The sequence below is a fragment of the Hyaena hyaena genome, unplaced genomic scaffold (genome assembly GCF_003009895.1).
Source record: "Hyaena hyaena isolate Hyena2069 unplaced genomic scaffold, ASM300989v1 scaffold_25, whole genome shotgun sequence".
In the NCBI taxonomy this organism is placed as follows: Eukaryota; Metazoa; Chordata; class Mammalia; order Carnivora; family Hyaenidae; genus Hyaena; species Hyaena hyaena.
This window is the reverse complement of record NW_024080657.1, coordinates 2045139-2063163: the sequence shown is the minus strand read 5'-3', so window position 1 is coordinate 2063163 and position 18025 is coordinate 2045139. Positions and strand designations below refer to the sequence as shown.

Here is an 18025-nt window from a genome sequence, read left to right as displayed (position 1 = left end):
GCATCACTACAGAAAGGATGAAAGTGGGGCTGTCACTGAAAAAGATGAAAAAATAGAGAGTTCACATTAGCTCCCAAAACAATGAAATACTACTTAGGTATATTATAAGATCCATATGAGGAAAACTATAAAACTCTGAAACAAAACAAAGAAGAGCTAAATAAATGAAGAGATATTCCATGTTCATGAATAGGAAGGCTCAATATTGTAAAGATGTCAGTTCTTCCCACCTTGATCTGTAGATTCAATGCAATCCCAATCAAAAGCACAGCAAGTTATTTTGTGAATACAGACAAAGTGATTCTAAAGCTTACATGGAGAGGCAAAAGACTCCAAATAGCCAACACAATATGGAAAAAGAAGAACAAAGTCAGACATCATTCAACTCTAAGACTTTCAATAAAGTCACAGTAATCAAGACAATGTGATACTACTGCCAAAAGAAGAGACAAAAATCAATGCAACAGAACAGAGTACACAAACAGACCCACATAAATACAGCCAACTGATCTTTGATAAAGGAGCAAAGGCAATATAATGGGGAAAAGACTATTTTCAATAAAAAAGTTAAAACAACTGAAGACCCACATACAAAAACAAAAAACAAAAAACAAAAACCAAACAAAAAAACGCCCCCAAAAACCCAAATCCAGACACAGAACTTACATCCTTTATAAAAATTAACTCAAAATGAATCAAAAACTATAAAATTCCTAGAAGATAGCAAAAGTAAATCTAGATGATCTTTGGTTTGGTGATGACGTTTAGAATGCAATACCAAAGGGTTGATCCATGAAAGAATACATAAGCTGGATTTCATTAAAACGAAAATGTTTCTGCTCTGCAAAAGACAGTGTCAACAGAATGTAAAGACAAGATACAGACTGGGAGAGAATGTTTGCAAAAGACAACATCTGTTATCAGAGAAATGCTTTTTTTTTTTTTTAATGTTTTATTTATTTCTAGGAGAGAGAGAGAGAGAGAGAGAGAGAGAGAGAGAGAGAGAGAGAGAGAGACAGCATGAGCAGAGGAGGGTCAGAGAGAAAGGGAGTCACAGACTCTGAAACAGCCTCTAGGCTCTGAGTTGGCAGTCAGCACAGAGCCTGACGCAGGGCTCGAACCCATGAACCGCGAGATCATGACCTAAGCGAAAGTTGGACGCTTAACTGACTAAGCCACCGAAATACAATTAAGACCAGATGCCACCACATACCTGTTAGAATGACCAAAATCCGGAACACTGACACCACCAGAAGCTGACAAGGATGTGGCGCAAGAGGGACTCTCCTATGCTCTGGTGGGAATACAAAACGGTACCACTATTTTGGAAGACAATTTGGTGGTTTCCTACAAAGGTAAACATTCTCTTACCATACAATTCAGCAATCATGCTCGCTGGTATTTATCCAAAGGGGTTGAAAACTTACCCCAACCTGCACATGAATGTCTCTAGCAGCTGTATTCCTAACTGTCAAAGCTTGGAAGCTGCTAAAGAGTCCTTCAGGTAAATGGACAAATGAACTTTGCCTCAACCAGACAATTATGCAGCATTAAAAAGACGGGAGATATCAAGTCATGAAAAGACATGGAGAATGTTAAATGCATGTTACTAAGTGAAAGAAGTCAAGCTGAGAAGGCCACATACTGTATGAACCCAACTATGACATTCTGGAAAAGGCAAAACTATGGAGACAGGGCTTGGGGGGATGAACAGGAAGAGCACAGAGGATTTTAGGGCAGTGAAAACACTAGAATGATGGACACACGCTGTTACACATCTGTCCAGACCCACAGGACGTGTGACACCCAGAGTGAGCACTGAGTATGGTATGGACACTGAGTGATCAGGAAGTGCTGTCCCGGATCATCACCGATAACAAGGGCACCACACCGGCGGGGGATGCTGGCCGGGGGCGGGGGCGGGGGGGGGGGGAGGCGGTGCAAAGGGTATACGGCAAATCTCTGTACCTTCTTATTTTGCTGTGACCCTAAGAAATAAGCCAAGAGGTTTAAATGCATCGGCACGGATGACAAAGCATATACTCTGAATATCCAAATACAGGTAAAGATTGCTTTCAAAACTGTTAAAACATGCACCTGGCTTAGCTGGGACAACTGAATGACCCAGCTTAGTGCTTTGAGGAGAAATGAGCAGGTGAAGTTCGTGGCAAGCTCTGATTAGGTCAAACCGAATGGTAATTGCAATCTTACAGTTCCCTTAATAGATTCAGTAGTAACACACTCTGATCTCCCACCCTTTTTTTTCAACAGATGAAGCCATCTATAGATGTCACCAAGGACAAACACACACTCCAGATCGGGTCCAAACGAAACCATCCCCACAACACAGTCTGGCTTCTCACTTGCCCCCCGCTCCCCCCGCTCCCGGGCTCCCTCGGTCAGGTGACGGTGCTGCCTCACTAGCTGTCTGTCCATGGCTTTTCTCTTCGGTTCTGGACAGGTAGCAGAGACAGATCACGAAAACCCAAGAATCTTTCTTCGGCACCTACCGGCCTGTCTTGCGACAGAAGGCGGAGCACAAGCTGTCCTGCTGCAGGCCCCAGGCCGCGCCCCCAGCAAGTGCAGGCCGCAGAGGTCCAGCCTGTCATGCTACCTCTAACACCTACGCGAGCGTGGAGACCTGTTCCAAGGCTTCTGACTGACCCATGTACGTGCGCCGCCTCCTACAGCAAGGACGCTCCGCTAGAGAAACACGGGGGCAGGGTGGTCCCACGCTCCTTGTCTCACACGCCTCCCACCTGTGTGCAGCAGAGGACCGGGCCTAGCTCTCACGCCGCCCTGCCGGGGACAGACGTGCGAGATCGGGACCTGCGCCACAAGGCACAGCGGCTCCCTTCTGTATTCTCGTCTTCAGGTACTTGCCTTCCCCCCACTGCCCATTGTAAGCAAGAGACAAGGCAGACCCAAGCAGGTGGTCCCGCAGCTCTTCCTGTCCTGCTCACGCACTGTTTGTACCGCGGTGGTGGCAGAGGTGAGGGGCTGAGCTGCACTGCTCCGCCACGTGCACCGACCGCAGCAGACCCGACCTCACCCATGAGAGGCTGTGGGGACTTGGGGATAAGCTGACAGTTCTATCAGACTTGCTGCTGCTACCCTGCTTCAGGATCCTGGAGGAGGGTGGTGGGGGGAGAGTGGGCACCGGTGATAAACTGCCGGAGTTTATTTAACTGCCAAGAAATGTTTAAAACACAGAGGGTGAGGCCCAGTGTGCAGTTCGGAGATAATGCCTAGGATTTATGCTCCTGGCAAAGCTCTGGAATCTTGCTTCGCAGGCTCTCTGAACTGGCAGCAGAAAATGTATCCAAAACCCTCTGTTTCCTGTGGGTCCAGCTGACACCGTGTGGACACGGGCCATCATGGAGCACGAACGGGGACCATCATGGAGCACGCATACGGCTGGCTGACTGGAGTGAGGCTTGCACATTCTTTCGCCTTGTTTGGGGAGAGCAGCAGGCCAGACCTGACATGCTGCAGATGAGCTCAGAGATAAAAGGGTTAGAAATGATAGGGGCTGACATTGTGCTGACCTTTCTACAGGAATTTCATTTTCAAAACAAACAAAATTATAAGCTTCTCCCCTAGCAACTCCTATAAGAAATACTGATCAAAATGTAAACATTGTTAAATCTCATTTTTTCTGACTAGGAAGTATTTACATAAGAAAAATTATGTTAGAAATCACACCGCATGCAGGGGCTTGATCTGATGAGACAAAATTTTCAGCATTGAGACCCATGTTTTTCTTTATCTTGCCCTGTTGTGCTATAGGACATATGGTAGATAAAAACCACCCACTGCTCGGCTACTCCCAATTAAGAGTCATAAAGGGTTATTATGCACGGAGCAGTTTATGAAGGGCCTTGTTTTAGAGGTGACCTGCCGTACGGAATTTAAGTCAGAGAGCTGCTCAATCAGATGAGGGCTGACAGCCAAAGAGGAAGGGGAAGCTGACCCCCACCCTAAAACTACTTAACACCCCTAAAGAGCCTCCTCACCCTGTCACTAAAGCTCACAGGATCTATACTTAGAAAGCATAGCCTCTACATAAACCACAATTAATTCATTTCTCTGTCTTTCATTTTTTAGGGAAAATACATCAATCTTTGGATTGAAAAGAAGAATGCCACTTTTGCCTTTTCTTCATAAATCTACAGGAGACAAAAAAAACCAAACAAACCCCGTCACCAATCTGCACCTCTCTCCCCCAGCCGGCTCCATGGTCCCCTGTGACTCTGTGGCAGTCGCAGCACTGCAAAGTGACACACATTAGGCGGTCACAGCAGGGGTAGAGCTGCGGGGGAAGATACAGGGAAAGGAGGAGGCCGTGGCTCTGGCTCCAGCGCTCAGGGCCTCTTACTAAACCAGCAGTAAACTTAAACACAAAGTACATCCCAGAAGGCAAAATGACAGAATGGATACAGTTGGAGGAATGTCCTTAGAGAGAGGCAACCATCCACTGGAGGCATCAAATGGGAAGAAGGGGCTTCTTAAGCTCGGAATTGGGCCATGAAGTCTTTTCAGGATGCTTCTTTCTCCCCAGCAGACCGTCCACCCAGAAGGTTTAAGGGAGCTTCTACTGGTGCAGCAAAAACTCCCTTCTGAGAGGCATTTGCAGAAGCAAAAGAAGAAGAATAAAAAGATAGTGTCTACACATTATTAAATTAATAAAAATGAAACTAACAAAAAAAGAAAGTCAATTTTAGGGCTGGGCAAATTTTCAAAACTTGACGTAATTATAAAGCTAAATATTTACAATTTAACAGATGTCCATAAAATGCTTTAAAAAGAGGTTTATTTAAAAAATGCACCTGGGTCCTCCACAAATGTTTACATTTATGCTAGGTGTCTCTCATACAAACCCAGGTAAATACATGGTACTAAAGTACAAGAAGAACCATTTACTACTTATAATAAGTGCTTTTCTTTCTTTTAAAGTCAAATGTCAAAAATGTAAGTTTTATGTAAGTAACAAAGGGTCTCCCAAACTGGCCTCCTTAACCATCTTCATGGAAAAGCAGGTGACTGATGTTGTCCAAACATCAGAAATGCAGACCCTGGGGCACCTCAGTGGCTCAGTCAGTTAAGCATCTAACTCTTGGCTTCAGCTCAGGTCATGATCTCACGGTTTGTGAGACAGAGCCCCACATCGGGCACCATGCTAACAGTGTGCAGCCTGCTTGGGATTCTCTCTCCCTCTCTCCCTGCCCTCCCCTGCTCACTCGCTCTCTCTCTCTCTCAAAAATAAATAAACAAAAAAACAATTAAAAAATTAAAAAAAAAAAAAGGAAATGCAGACCTTCAAATGGTTTCTCCTTTTGAGCCAAATAAATACTGGTAAGTCAGGCCTTCCTAGAGGGCAGCTGAGAAGCAAAGGGTAGAAAGGCAAAGGGCAATTCTCACACAGAATAATTTTAGGTGATATTTATTATAATCTTAAGTGCTAGAAGGTCTGTGTGGGGCAAGGCAGCCTGTAGGTTACTGCACTGCACCTGGATACAGTTTTCTCTACAAGAAATAAAAAGACCAATTCCTTTGCATAAGAAAAAAAAAAGAAATACAGTTCCTATCACCTCCAAAGGCTGAGAGGATATATCACCTCTCTCCCACCAGGAGGAGGTGGCTGTGATAGAAAACAGTGTCAGAAAACCCAAGTTCAAATCCTACTCTGCCATTCGCCCGTGGTGCACCCTATGACTTCACCTTGCTGCCCGTGGTGCACCCTATGACTTCACCTTGCTGGGCTCAGTGTCTTTACATTTAAGCCAGGAATGGAAATGATGCCTCCACTATGGGGTGGTGCCAGATTTGAATGAGACCAGGCACTTGCTAAGCTGTCCAATGTGAACCAGTCAAGCCGAGGGGAAAAGAACCACCACACCTCCCATGTTGATCATTTTATAAGCAGTCCTTAGTGTTCCTGAGTTGCATGTGAAGAAAAGGCACAACAGAATTGAAGGAAAAGAGAAGTGTTCATGGGATACAAAGATCCTTCCTCCCATAAGCCATGTGAGTAAGTCCTGAAAATTTAGCACATTCACAAAAGTTTGTTTGAGCAAATGAAAGAGTCTCTAACATCCAAGACCATGGAAAAGTGATGGACTTTTATGACTAGGTAGCACCAGTCTAGTCCGATCACTCTAAAGGTCGAGAGGGAAAATCTATCTACCCAGTAAAGCCTAGATCTCAGGGTAGCATCATCCATGTGAAAGGAGGCTCCCGCCATCAAAGATCTAGTCTGTCCTAGCCTAGAGATGAACTGAGCCACAACCACACCTGCCCCCTGAGATCAGGGCGCCGTGTCAAGCATTAGCATAGGGCTGGGGATGAAAGAGTGACAATACAGACAGGATTTTATGGTCTGGTCAGGGAAATAACCATATCATCCATAAACAGAATGACAAACTATGTGGTGTTCTGAAGGAAAAAGACAGGGAGATAGGACAGTATACGTGGAGGGTGGCGGGGAGAAACCTGGTTTTACAGGGTGGAGATGGGGGTGGGGTCTCGGGGGAATACTGTTTGACACGGAATATAAATGATGAACCGGAATCACAGAGGTAAGGGTAACTGGTGGGAAGAAAAGGGGACAGAGTGTTCTAGGCAAGGGGAACAGCGCATGTAAAGCTGGAGAAAAAAAGGCCGGCACAGACAAAACACGATGGAATGGGACAAGAGACACGGCTGATGAGCTCAACAGGGGCCGTGGGGCGGAGCATAGGGTGGGCAAGGGGAACATATAAGAATTTGGGCTTATTCTCCAGGAGCAAGAAGCCATTAAAATGTTTATGCAGAGGAATGACCTGCTCAGAGCTACATTTTGAAAAATATCAGAGGGCTGCCCCGTGAAGAATGAATTCTAGGATGCAAGAACAAAAGCAGATGGGTCTGCAGTGAGGCCACTACAGGGAGCAGGTGAGAGGTGATGGCAGTCTGGGCTAAGGTGGTGGACACGGACACAGAGATGAAGAGAAGGGGACAGGTTCAAGTAAAGCTGAGGAGACAAAATCACAATGGCTTGCTGACTACTCCGATGGGGCAGCCAGGCCACGGAAGGTGTCTGGCAGTGGTGCGACACAGGGGCTGAGGGAGACCGAATAAACCCACCTGGAAGGAGGGACAAACGGGGAGTAACACTGGATGAACTCTGGTGTCTGGCTTTGATGAATGGCAACGCCATTCTCCAAGACAGGGAAGGCAAGGAAAGGAAAGGTTAGAAGAAGATGGTCTGTTTGGGTCATTTGACATCTGAGGTGTCTGTCGAAAGAAGATATATGGGTCTGAAGCCCAAGGAAGCATCTGGGCTAAAGGTCTAGACTTAAGCCATCAGCACACAGGTGGTAGCTGAAGCCTCTCTAAAGGTGTCCTGCAAGGACAGAACAAGGAAAAGGCTGAAGATTACCAACACTTACAGGGCGGGGATGGAGTAAGCTCTGTAAAGGATGCACAGGGAAGACGAGAACAGCAGAGGTGGTACCCAGAAACTCGAGAAGAACACATAAAGGGTGATGAACAGTATCAAGTGCTATAAAGAGGGCCAAAAAGAGAAAAGGAAACAGGGGGGACAAGTATCTTTCGGCTTTTGAGACTGGACCAGCGGCGGCAGATTCTGAAGACAGCCACTTCAGTCGGCTGTAAGATACACAGGCCCCGCTGCAGTGGGCGCAGAAGTCGAAGTGGCGAGAGAAAACAGGGAGTTAGAAGGGGACGCTGGCAGTGGTGGTGGTGAAGGTGTACGCTCGTGTGAATGTTTTGTTTTTGTTGTTGTTTTTCATATTAGAGAGGAGAAGCATGCTACCTGCTGGGAAGGACCCCTTCAGACAGTCTACCGGAGACTTCTTCCACAGAAAGGAAAAGAAAGCACCCCGAAGGCCCCGTGTGATGAGGGAAGGCAGACACTAACAACTTCAGGTTAGACAAACGTGAGACCCTGTTTGCCCCAGGAGAGGGTAATGTTATTTTATAAATGGAAAACCCCACCAAAGATAAATGGCAAGGACCACTGGCCTCCATGGAGAAAGCCAGAAAAGCCTGGAATGGGGACCGCAGATGCTCATCACTGAATCCTCACTGCGTTAAACGATACTCATGGGAATGCCCCCTAGCAAGTATGCCTCACAGAAGAGAAACACGGCGGGCCAAATAAAAGGACCCAGAAAAGTACCAAATACATCATACCAGACATTTTGAAGAAAGAGTGGACTGAGTCCATTAATCACTATCCAAACCCCGAAAATGCTCAGAAAGCTACTGGTAAATTTTTGTTGAGTTTAAAATTGCAAAGTTGCTCTGCTTAAAGTTCTCCAAGTACGTAATGGCTGGATTAAGCAAGAGAGTTGTCCATACTTTTTCCTAAATATAGAAGAGCCTGAATAGAGAACAAATAAGGAGGCAAAGTCACAATGACAGCTGTCACCTTCACCACTTCATGTAAAGCACACCAAACCCCTAGAGCTTGCGGACTTCATCTGCAAAGGTTTTATTCTGACTCTTGATTCCAACTGCGAACATTTCTACTCTACTGTAGAAAAAAACTTTCTGGGGGCGCCTGGGTGGCTCAGTGGGTTGAGTGTCTGACTTCGGCTCAGGTCATGACCTCACAGTTTGTGAGGTCGAGCCCCACAATGGGCTCTGTGCTGTCAGCTCACAGCCTGGAGCCTGCTTCGATTCTGTGTCTCCCTCTCTCTCTGCCCCTCTCCCGCTCACATTCTATGTCTCTAAAAAAATAAACATTAAAAAAAAAGGATTTTAGGAAAAGACTTTCTAATCTTCAAGCCCTATATTTTATAGAGATAAAAACGCAAGTCAGAGAAGGAACTTCCAAGATTACAAAGTATGACACAGTCCAGTTTTACTTTCTAAAAAATGGCAACTTGAAGTAGGCAAAATAACAGAACATTCAAAAAGACTCAAAGAGATCTCTGCTCAAAATGGCACGTGTCCACTGGGTCAAACATTTAGACACCAGGGCTCAGATTTCTGTAATCTGAACCTGCTCTCAAAGTGATGGTCACTCAAGTCAGTGTTATACCTAAGAAGCAGCTGCTATTTTCCCATAGCAGCTCCAAATGTAAACCCAAACTTAAAGCCCAAAAGAGAGCGTCATTTGTCTAATTAAACTATTCAATGCTCACTTCTTCATAAAACAATGATTAATCTTTAACTTGTAGATGAGTATATGTATACCCATGGACATATGGGTAGGTGTGTCTTCTGTCTATCTCTAAAGCTGTCAAAAGCACTAGACAGTCTAAGAGCACGTAAAGAGCAAGAACTCCCAAGGCAGGAGTGCATGCTGGAAATGCACATACACGCCAACACACCCAAAGACAAGCAGGCGTCTACACATACACACAACGTTCGTTTTTAGAAATTTACAGGAAGGAAATAGTCCCAACTACTGGAAGTCAGCCCAAGGTTAAAAAACAAACAAACAAAAAAAACCCCCACAAAAAACCATAAATGCTCAATAAAAATAATCATTGATTATCTAGCCATAGGTATTCAAGCAGCCATTTAAGATGTTTGTATAAGGTTTGTGTTAATAAGGAAAGATTACCACATATAGTTAAAAAAAAAAAAAGCATGACAGAAAACTGTCTACATATTATGATCATTTTAATTTTAAAATTGGAGAAAAAAAAAAAAGAAATATACCAAAATGAAACCAAGTTATTTCACAGGCTCCTGGGTGGCTCAATCGGTTAAATGTCCAACTTGTGGTTTTGGCTCAGGACATGATCTCACAGTTCATGGGATCGAGCCCCATATCACGCTCCTTGCTGACAGCAGGGAGCGTGCTTGGGATATTCTCTCTCCCTCTCTCACTCTCTGCCCCACCCCGGCTCCTATTCCCTCTCTCTCAAAATAAATACATAAACATTAAAAGTTACCTCTGGGCAGTGAGATTATAATACTTTTAAAATACTTATTCTCTAAGTTTCCTACGATACATTCTTTTATTTAATCAGAAACAGAAGTAAAGAAAGAACTGAGTATTCCTTGAATAAGAATGAATGTTCTGGCAGGGAAGAAGTGACAAGGGGCCCAGATGCTGTTTTGGCTTAACATGCATATATACTTTGTAAGTCTGAGAAATTAGTGATACACACACCAACTAAAGCTCAGTGGGGCGGGTTTGGAAAACAGGAGGAATCACCAGAAGTTGTGTTATTAATATAGAAACAATGCTATGGCTAAAAGAACTCTAGCTAGGAGAGCTTTGAAATCATGTCACTTATGAGGCGCGTGGGTGGCTCAGTCGGTTAAGTGTCTGACTTTGGCTCAGGACATGATCTCACAGTTCGTGGGTTTGAGCCCTGCATCGGGCTCTGTGCTGACAGCTAGCTCAGAGCCTGGAGCCTCTCTTTGGATTCTGTGACTCCCTCTCTCTGACCCTACCCTGCTCATGCTGTCTCTCTCTCTCAAAAATAAATAAAACATTAAAAAAAAACCAAAACAAAAACCTGAAATCATGTCACTTCTTTAATATGAAGTCTCAAATGCTGGGGAACCATGCCCTTAGGTCACCAAGTATGTGAAGTACATTATGATGATTATAATGTGGCATTTCCCCACCGGGAAGAAAAGAGATGAACGGATACCAAAATTTCCACATCGTGACATGGAAAGCACGCTTGCGTGCGCACGCGCGCGCACACACACACACACGTGCCCTTACGGATCAAAGCTCGAGCTGTACATCTAACCGGAGCATAAGGGTCAGCAGCAACTCTCAAGAAGGGAAGGACCTCAAGGATATAGCCTGTAAACTGAAAATTACTCACCAAAGCACAGAATTCAAGAAAAGTCCCCATCAACAGAGGGAAACTCCGTAGGGGGAGGCTCCCATTTCAAAGCAGGGGTGAAAAGCCAGTGGGTAAGCCATGCGCTGCTGCCCGGGGAGGGATGGGAGTGCAAACTCTCCGTGGGGTCACTTGAGCTGTGTACGCAGACGGACCTTTCGACGACAGCTGGACCAGCCTGTGGTGCTGACAGCACTGCTAGACTAGGGAGGAAAGAACTCTATGCTAAAGAAGGGCAGTGAGTGCAGAGGACTGTGGGCAGGCAGGGCCAGGCTAGGCAGGGTCTCTAAGTTCCCAAAGGAAGAGTACATGATCACTCGAGTCAGGTGTCAGATTAGGGTTCTGGTCCTCACTGACCTCCTCTGTGACCCTGAACTATTCATAGACTCTCAGCTTTGTTTTCTCATCTAAAATGAGGATTAGATCGCCTGTTCCCATCTGCCCTTACTGAAACGGACAATGAGATATTGGATTTAAACATCATGGGAAAAAGAAGAATTTACTCCAAAGTTGACAAAAATGGAGCTCTCTATCTCCACCTATCGCCTATTCCATTATTGAAATAAATGCTTCTAACCATCTGCACCCTGCAGGGAGGGGAACGATGCTGCCAAAAACAACAGACGGCCATCAGTTTGGTTTAGTACCTCCTCAGCTACAGCCAAAGAATTTCTCAAGTTGTTATAACCAAACTGCAAACAGAAATATGAAGAGTCGCAAGGCAATGTTAGATCCTGGGCCATTTCCCTTCCCAGCTGTGCCATCTGAAGTAGAAGGCTCTACTCCTGAGTCTTCATTACAGCAAAGGGGGAGATGCCCAGTTGGGGAGACACAGCAGCACCCCCAACTTCAATGAGCCAATCGTCCTCCTCCACATCAAGCATGTACTGTCAGAGCCAGGAGGGTACTTAGAACCTCAGTGGCAGAGTCTGCTCTCTCAAACCTTAGAAAGGTCTTCTCAGAGGCCACTCTGCAAATACTTCATGCAACTATTTTAATCCCCCTAGGTAAGATGGCCTTTTTCTAAAACAAGGTTCTTGGGGATTGTTGAAATGATTCAACCTTGGCTATTCTTCTGTGTAGGATGTCTTCTGGCTGCCCACCTGATGGAATCAAATTTAAAATAAACAAAACAACAAAGGAAGGCAAATGCAAACCTGATGGAAAGTTGCCAGATGTCTGCCTCCGACTGTATTCCTGGTTTGTGGCAAACTCCCTTTTCTGGGCCTGAGTTTCTTCACCAATTTGGAAGTCAGATTCCACAATGTCTAAGGTTCCATCCAGCTCAAGAATACTGTTAACGACTTTACCCAGACATCCAGGCCTCAACGGTGCTGCTGAGCACACACATGTCTGCATGCACGCAATGTAAAGGTGGGGGAACACATGCCTACGAAAGGCAGCACACCACTGCCCCCTCCTGTGACCCCTGATACTTATGGCACCTAAACGGGGCCTTTGTAATGTCAAATGCATCAGTAGGTGGGACTCTAGCTAGCATGCTTTTTAAAATTCCACAGCAGATTAAAGAAGATCTAGGAAAATAGAAAGAAATCTTGTGTTCACTGACTGGAAGACTTGCAATTGTTAAATGGCAATAGTTCCCAAAGCAATCTAGAGATTCAGTACAATTCCTATGAAAATTCCAATGACTTTTTTTGCAGAAATGACAGCAAACACCATGATGTGAATGAAGATAACTGATATATCAAGGCAGTAAAACTGCACACGTGTGCACCTTTTTAAATTTTTTTCCCCAATGCTTGTACATGTAGGTCTGCACCCCCTCCCTCCACCGCCGTGCCCATGTGCCCCGGTCGCTCAGATGGAGCACAGCCACGCCGTGCTTGATCTCTACTGACGAGACCAGAACTCCATCCGACCCATTCAGACTGCAGCTCCTGAGCTGCTGACAGCCAGCCGAGACTACGGTCACCTCCATGCACCAGACACACACCTTCCCTTCGCTCTAAGAATGGAAGGTTGGAGGTTCTTCTGGGACCTTCGGCCTTTACCTTTGAATTAACCTTCCTCTGTGCCCTCCGTATTTCTGAGCTTCACCTCCAGGCTGCCATTGGCGCTCCCTTCCACATGCCCTCCCCCGTTTCTAGGTTTTCTCATGTTTGTGACAAAAGCATTGCAAATGTATCTGGGGCAGCCCCTTCTAACTCTGCCTGTTAGTTGAAGGGAAAGGTGGTAGGCCAGTGCCAACACTGACACCCCAGAAACAGAAGCAAAAAACAAAATAAAACAAAAAACATATAGATAAAAAAAAAGAGAGACATCATCTCAAAATGGATCACGATTCTACTTAATGGGGGAAAAAAAAAAAGCACAACAAATGAGAAAACCCATAGGAGTTTCTATTAAAAAGTCACTTTTCTCCCCCACCAAATTAAATCATATTTGTCAAACCACTTTTCACACAACTTTTAAAAAACCCTCTTACTTCTAGAAAAAGATTACATTGACTGATGAGATTCCATGCACAGAAGAAATATTTACCGAGGAACAATCACGTCGCCATCACGGAGAGAGCAGTGAGGGCGCGCAGTCTAACAGACTTCGGAAGATGTGCCGAAGGCACTACCATTTTCAGAAACTGCCCATGTGTTTAAAAATTCATTTTAAATAAGCTTCTGACCAACTTAATGTTATTACTAACATGTTGGTTCTTTCCTGGTCTATTTCAAGTCAGACACAGTGAACTGGAATGTCCCCCTTACTTATGTCTCACACTCTAGCTCCCTGTCTGCTGTTGCTTCTCCCCCAACAAGAGTGTCAGCTCCTTGAAGGAAGAGGGCATGTCTTGCTCATGTGTGCACATCTGTCTGGCATGGGGCTTTGCTGACTGTGCTCATGAATAAGCAAGCAACTCCTTACAGAGTACAGAGCCGCGTTCCCATTGGAGGACTCCGACACCTCCTTCCCACGTGGCTCTTTTCTTCACCCATGTGTCTGCTCCAGTCTAGCTGTTTCCTATTTATAAACATATTTCTCTTCTTCAATGGCTACTTCCTTTTACAAAGAGGCCTTGTTGCCTTCCAGGAAGTTTGGATTTGACCTTAAACCACAATCAGAGTTGCCAACTGTCTCCTTAATCTACATTATGTATTATCTCCTGGTTTGGTTTTATGTTCACCTATGCTGTTTATGCCAGAATGGCTTCCTTGAGGGCAGACACACCATCTCTTTCCATGAGCTGTGACTGTTCCCTCCTACATCCCAGGGTGTGAATCATCCTTGGCTCTGAGTCCTCATACTCCCTATTCCAAAGTTTAGGAGTCACCCAGAAATCTAACATAAGATTCTTAAGTGAATGACCAAAAGGTATGCTTGTTACGTGAGGGAAGATACGAACTTAAAAAATAAAAAAAAAAAAAAGGAAAAAGGAAAACTCACGTGTTAACAAATCAGAACTTTGGGAAGAAAACAGATTCTCAAGCAAAACGTTACATTTCCAGAGTTCTAAGAATTCCATGTTTATACTTTAAAGGCAATGAAAGGATTAAAAAAAAAATAAAAGCAGATTTCATTTATATTCTGATATGGCAATTTTAAAACAAGAACTGGCAGTGTTAAAAAAGGGAATGTTAAAAAGCTAAGGATACTTGAGGCACTGTCCTCATCAACAGGAGACTGAGGATTTGGAATAATCCACGCTAGTCATGGATCTTTCAAGCGGCATGTACTTTACAAGGATATGGTAGAGTAAGACCGGTCTATTATGGAATGTGACAGAAAAATCATAGTTTCCAGGGAAGAGACTATTTGCATTTTTAATAAACATGAATAAAGAAAAGAACTACAGCCATCTCTCAACATCTTACATTGCAGGTAGTCATTTGACTTTTTAAATAAGCAAATTTAGCTTCATTTTTACAGTGAATGGTTTTGCTCAAGTGGCTAAGAGACATGGTTTGAGAACAGAAAGAACCTTTAGTTCCAAATCTGTACTTTCCAGTGGACCATCCTGTTCTGATTCTTAGCACTGGAATCCTAATGCCCAGATGAGCAGAGACTTTGGGCCAGAAAGCTACGGAACGGACCCAAATCTCTGATTCATCTCTCTGCTTAATGACCCTTCATGCACGTTACAAAACACTGGCTCTACAGAAACCTGAATGATTCTCCTGAGAAACATAGGGAAGAAAGTGCAACTGTGAGGAAGGGAAACAAACAAAGAGTTAATCCACTCTACCAACCCAATCTCCTTCTCAAAGACTCTGTCCTCTATGGTAGCGTGCCACGTCCCACCCAACAACAGCTGCTCATGATAATCAATGTCTGACAGATCAGAGAAAGCCCTTAATGTGTCGCCAAGGGGCAGTTCAACAGATGGCATGGTGACTTACAACCAGAATCATTAATTACACTCTCTTATTAGTCCCGGGGCACAGTGCTGAAAATGCTTCCTCAGTGAAAGATGAGCATTTCAGATAAATGACCGTCTGGTACTGCCTGTGAAACTCCCTTTAGGATTTCTGGTCAGTGTCGATTTCTAAACCTAAGCCATACTATTTTCACAGCCGTTTCCCATCTTCCGCTTCTAGACTGGCTCATGAAGTCACTCCTTCCCCCACCCCCGCCAACTACCCATCCCTGCAAGTAAGGGTACGGTCAAAAGTGCCCATCACTCATCACCCGCCTCAAGTCAGCAACTGTGTGGAAAGGCAAACATAGTAACAATCCCAGCTCCAGCACTAGCTCCATTTCCTCTCCCTCTGTGCCAGAGAACATGTTTCTTGAGTCCTGGGGTAGGGAGGGCGACTCCCGGCTCCCTCCCTTATCTACTCCGGTATTTTTCTTGTAATATGTGACTGCTTCTCCAACTCAAAATTGTCCTCACCCCTGAGACCACTAGCAGCTTGGGGCAGGCAAAGGTTCCCAAGTGTCCATACAGCTGGCTGTGTTACACAAGCGCTTGTGTGAAACCACCATGCACTGGATTGAGAAGCCAAACAAACGCATGGCGAGGAACCGGTTCTAAAGCCGCTCCCCAAGGGCATTTAGGCTACTGTGAACTCAGGGTAGGAGTGGGTTCTTTCTCCATAGTTTGAGAACTGGACTCCATACACATCCCTGTGAAACTGTAGAACTGACTGCAGGCAGAGCTTAGAGGCAGACTACTTACTGGCCTTACCAGTGGATACAAGTCAGAAATAAATCTCAATATGATCTAAAAGAAAGAAAACTTAAAGCATATTCCAAACACTACCAAATAAACATGCTTGGGTTTTATTAACCACCCATTCTTATTGCACCTCAATCTATAATTTTTTTTATGTGAATTCCAACTAAAGCAATCTGAAGTTCCTAAATGCTTTAAGACTTTATTGTTTGTTTCCTGCATTCCCGTTCATTCTTTCTTGGACACATAAAATGTGACTTCAATTTCAACTCAGTTCAAATAATTACAATTATCTGATGGATATTATCTTCTCATAAATTTTTAAAAGACAAAAAAAAAAGTGTTAATTAAAGCATAATAAAAATCTCCTAATGTGGACTATACGAAGGGAAACTTGGAAAATCTGGGTCTCCCTTATAGCGTACTCACTTCTAGTTTTTTCTCCTTTTCTGACAAAACGTCTTTCTGGTTCTGGGTGTACTCCACCAACATCCGAGCCAGCTGGCGCCGGTCTTCCAGTTCTGCCGCCAGACGCCCGTTATATTCTGCTAGTAACAGACATGCTTCATCTACTGTTTTTGAGAGACGTTCAGCTGCCTCTTTGTCTATGTACAAATGAGACCAAAAAATAGAAACAATATAGAAATCACACAGGCATGATTGCAAACATTTCTAGGGGAGGTTAACATTTTCTCTCTCTCAACGTACAGGGTCCCAAAATAAGCCAGAACCTGCAGACAGACAAACAGTGGACTGGCTGACAGAGAAATCCAAAGGCACACACTCCTATTAACACGATAGGACATTTATGAATGTCCTGAAGTGAGGGTACTCTTGCAAAGGATTTCTAAATACCTATTCCTGCCAAAGCTCTACAAATAAAGCAAACAGAAAGGTATCCTATTTAAGGTCACACGTGAAATAACTTTTGCTTGCCTCTGAGAATTTCACAAGTGCTTTCATTCATATTATTTTGTTAAGTATTCTTTGCACATTCCTTTTGAAATATAAAAGCAAGCACTCATTTCTTGAGTGTGGAACCTAAGACCAAATGAAAGTTACAGTGCTTTCATGTGCTTGGCAGAGGTGCTGGGACTTAAAACCACATCTCTAAAACAGACCTACAGGTCTCTACCCCTTATACCACATAAGCCTTAAACCTGGGTAGGAGTTCTTCTCTTCCTTTCAGCAAAACATAGGGTCTGATAAGAACAGACATTCTTTCAAAATCTTTAAATGCAACCCACGCTAAGAAACACACTTTATGCAAACACATAAAAAAGAAAAGTTTCATGAAACAATACTTATCCTTACTATGTGCAAAATGTTCCATCTTCTTTTTTTTTTTTTAAATTTTGGTCATTGCTTACCAGACTGATTTCACATCCAATTAATGGGTTGCAACTCAGCATTTGAAAAAACTGTGAAGTGCCAAAGAAAGGGTATTCTTGAGAAAGACCAGGTGAACAAGGCTCAACATTAGGAAACGAAAGGAAGAAACAAAAGGTGATCTATATTAGAAAACAACAGGTATAACTAATTTCTCCTGCGTACGGTGAAATTACAACTTTAGTATGTACATATCATTTAAAAAAAGCCCTTAGGGGTCAAAAGAGTGGATCAGTGCTTTGAAGCACGAGCACCAGGGAGGCCAGCGGCTCAGTGGGACAAACTGGAAGGGGTCACAGTGACACTGGTGCTGCTCCTTGTGAACACAGGTAGTCAGAAGTGAGAGACCTCAGCATTCTTGGAGGCAACAGGGACTCAAGGGTCCCCAACAGAGTTTCTGTTTGGCACACAGTCTGACTGACTTTTGGATGCCTTCTTAATATGAATGTCAGAAGGTGAACTGTTGAGAGACCGCACATTAGGTCTGATTCCAAAGATGAGGTACTTCTACACTCCTCAGGAGCAGGGAAACAGAAGGATGTTCTTAGTGAAGAAGAAAGAATGAGCCAAAGAGAACACAAAGGAGAGGGACAATCTCAGTCACAGAGAATTAAAGAAGATGATAAAACTTATTCTTCAAGATGGGTGGTAAGGTCTGAGAACAAGCTGCCAGAGTGGTGAG

General features: G+C 44.2%; 1 protein-coding gene and 1 long non-coding RNA gene across 3 annotated transcripts in view; one reads left to right on the top strand and one right to left on the bottom strand.

Moving 5' to 3' along the window:
- RPRD1B (regulation of nuclear pre-mRNA domain containing 1B) overlaps nucleotides 1-18025 on the bottom strand; it is a 53387-nt gene that overhangs the window by 5635 nt on the left and 29727 nt on the right. The window contains exon 6 of one of the 2 annotated variants that reach the window (XM_039227192.1): nucleotides 16384-16559. The exons of the other annotated variant lie outside the window; for it this stretch is intronic. Within the exon in view, the coding sequence (XP_039083123.1) occupies nucleotides 16384-16559 (176 nt within the window). The remainder of the gene's footprint in view (nucleotides 1-16383; nucleotides 16560-18025) is intronic. 2 annotated transcript variants of the gene reach the window in all.
- Nucleotides 2697-4188, top strand: LOC120228641. Its single transcript, XR_005527538.1, has 3 exons — nucleotides 2697-2875; nucleotides 3294-3430; nucleotides 4108-4188. It is a non-coding gene; the product is annotated as an uncharacterized LOC120228641 (long non-coding RNA).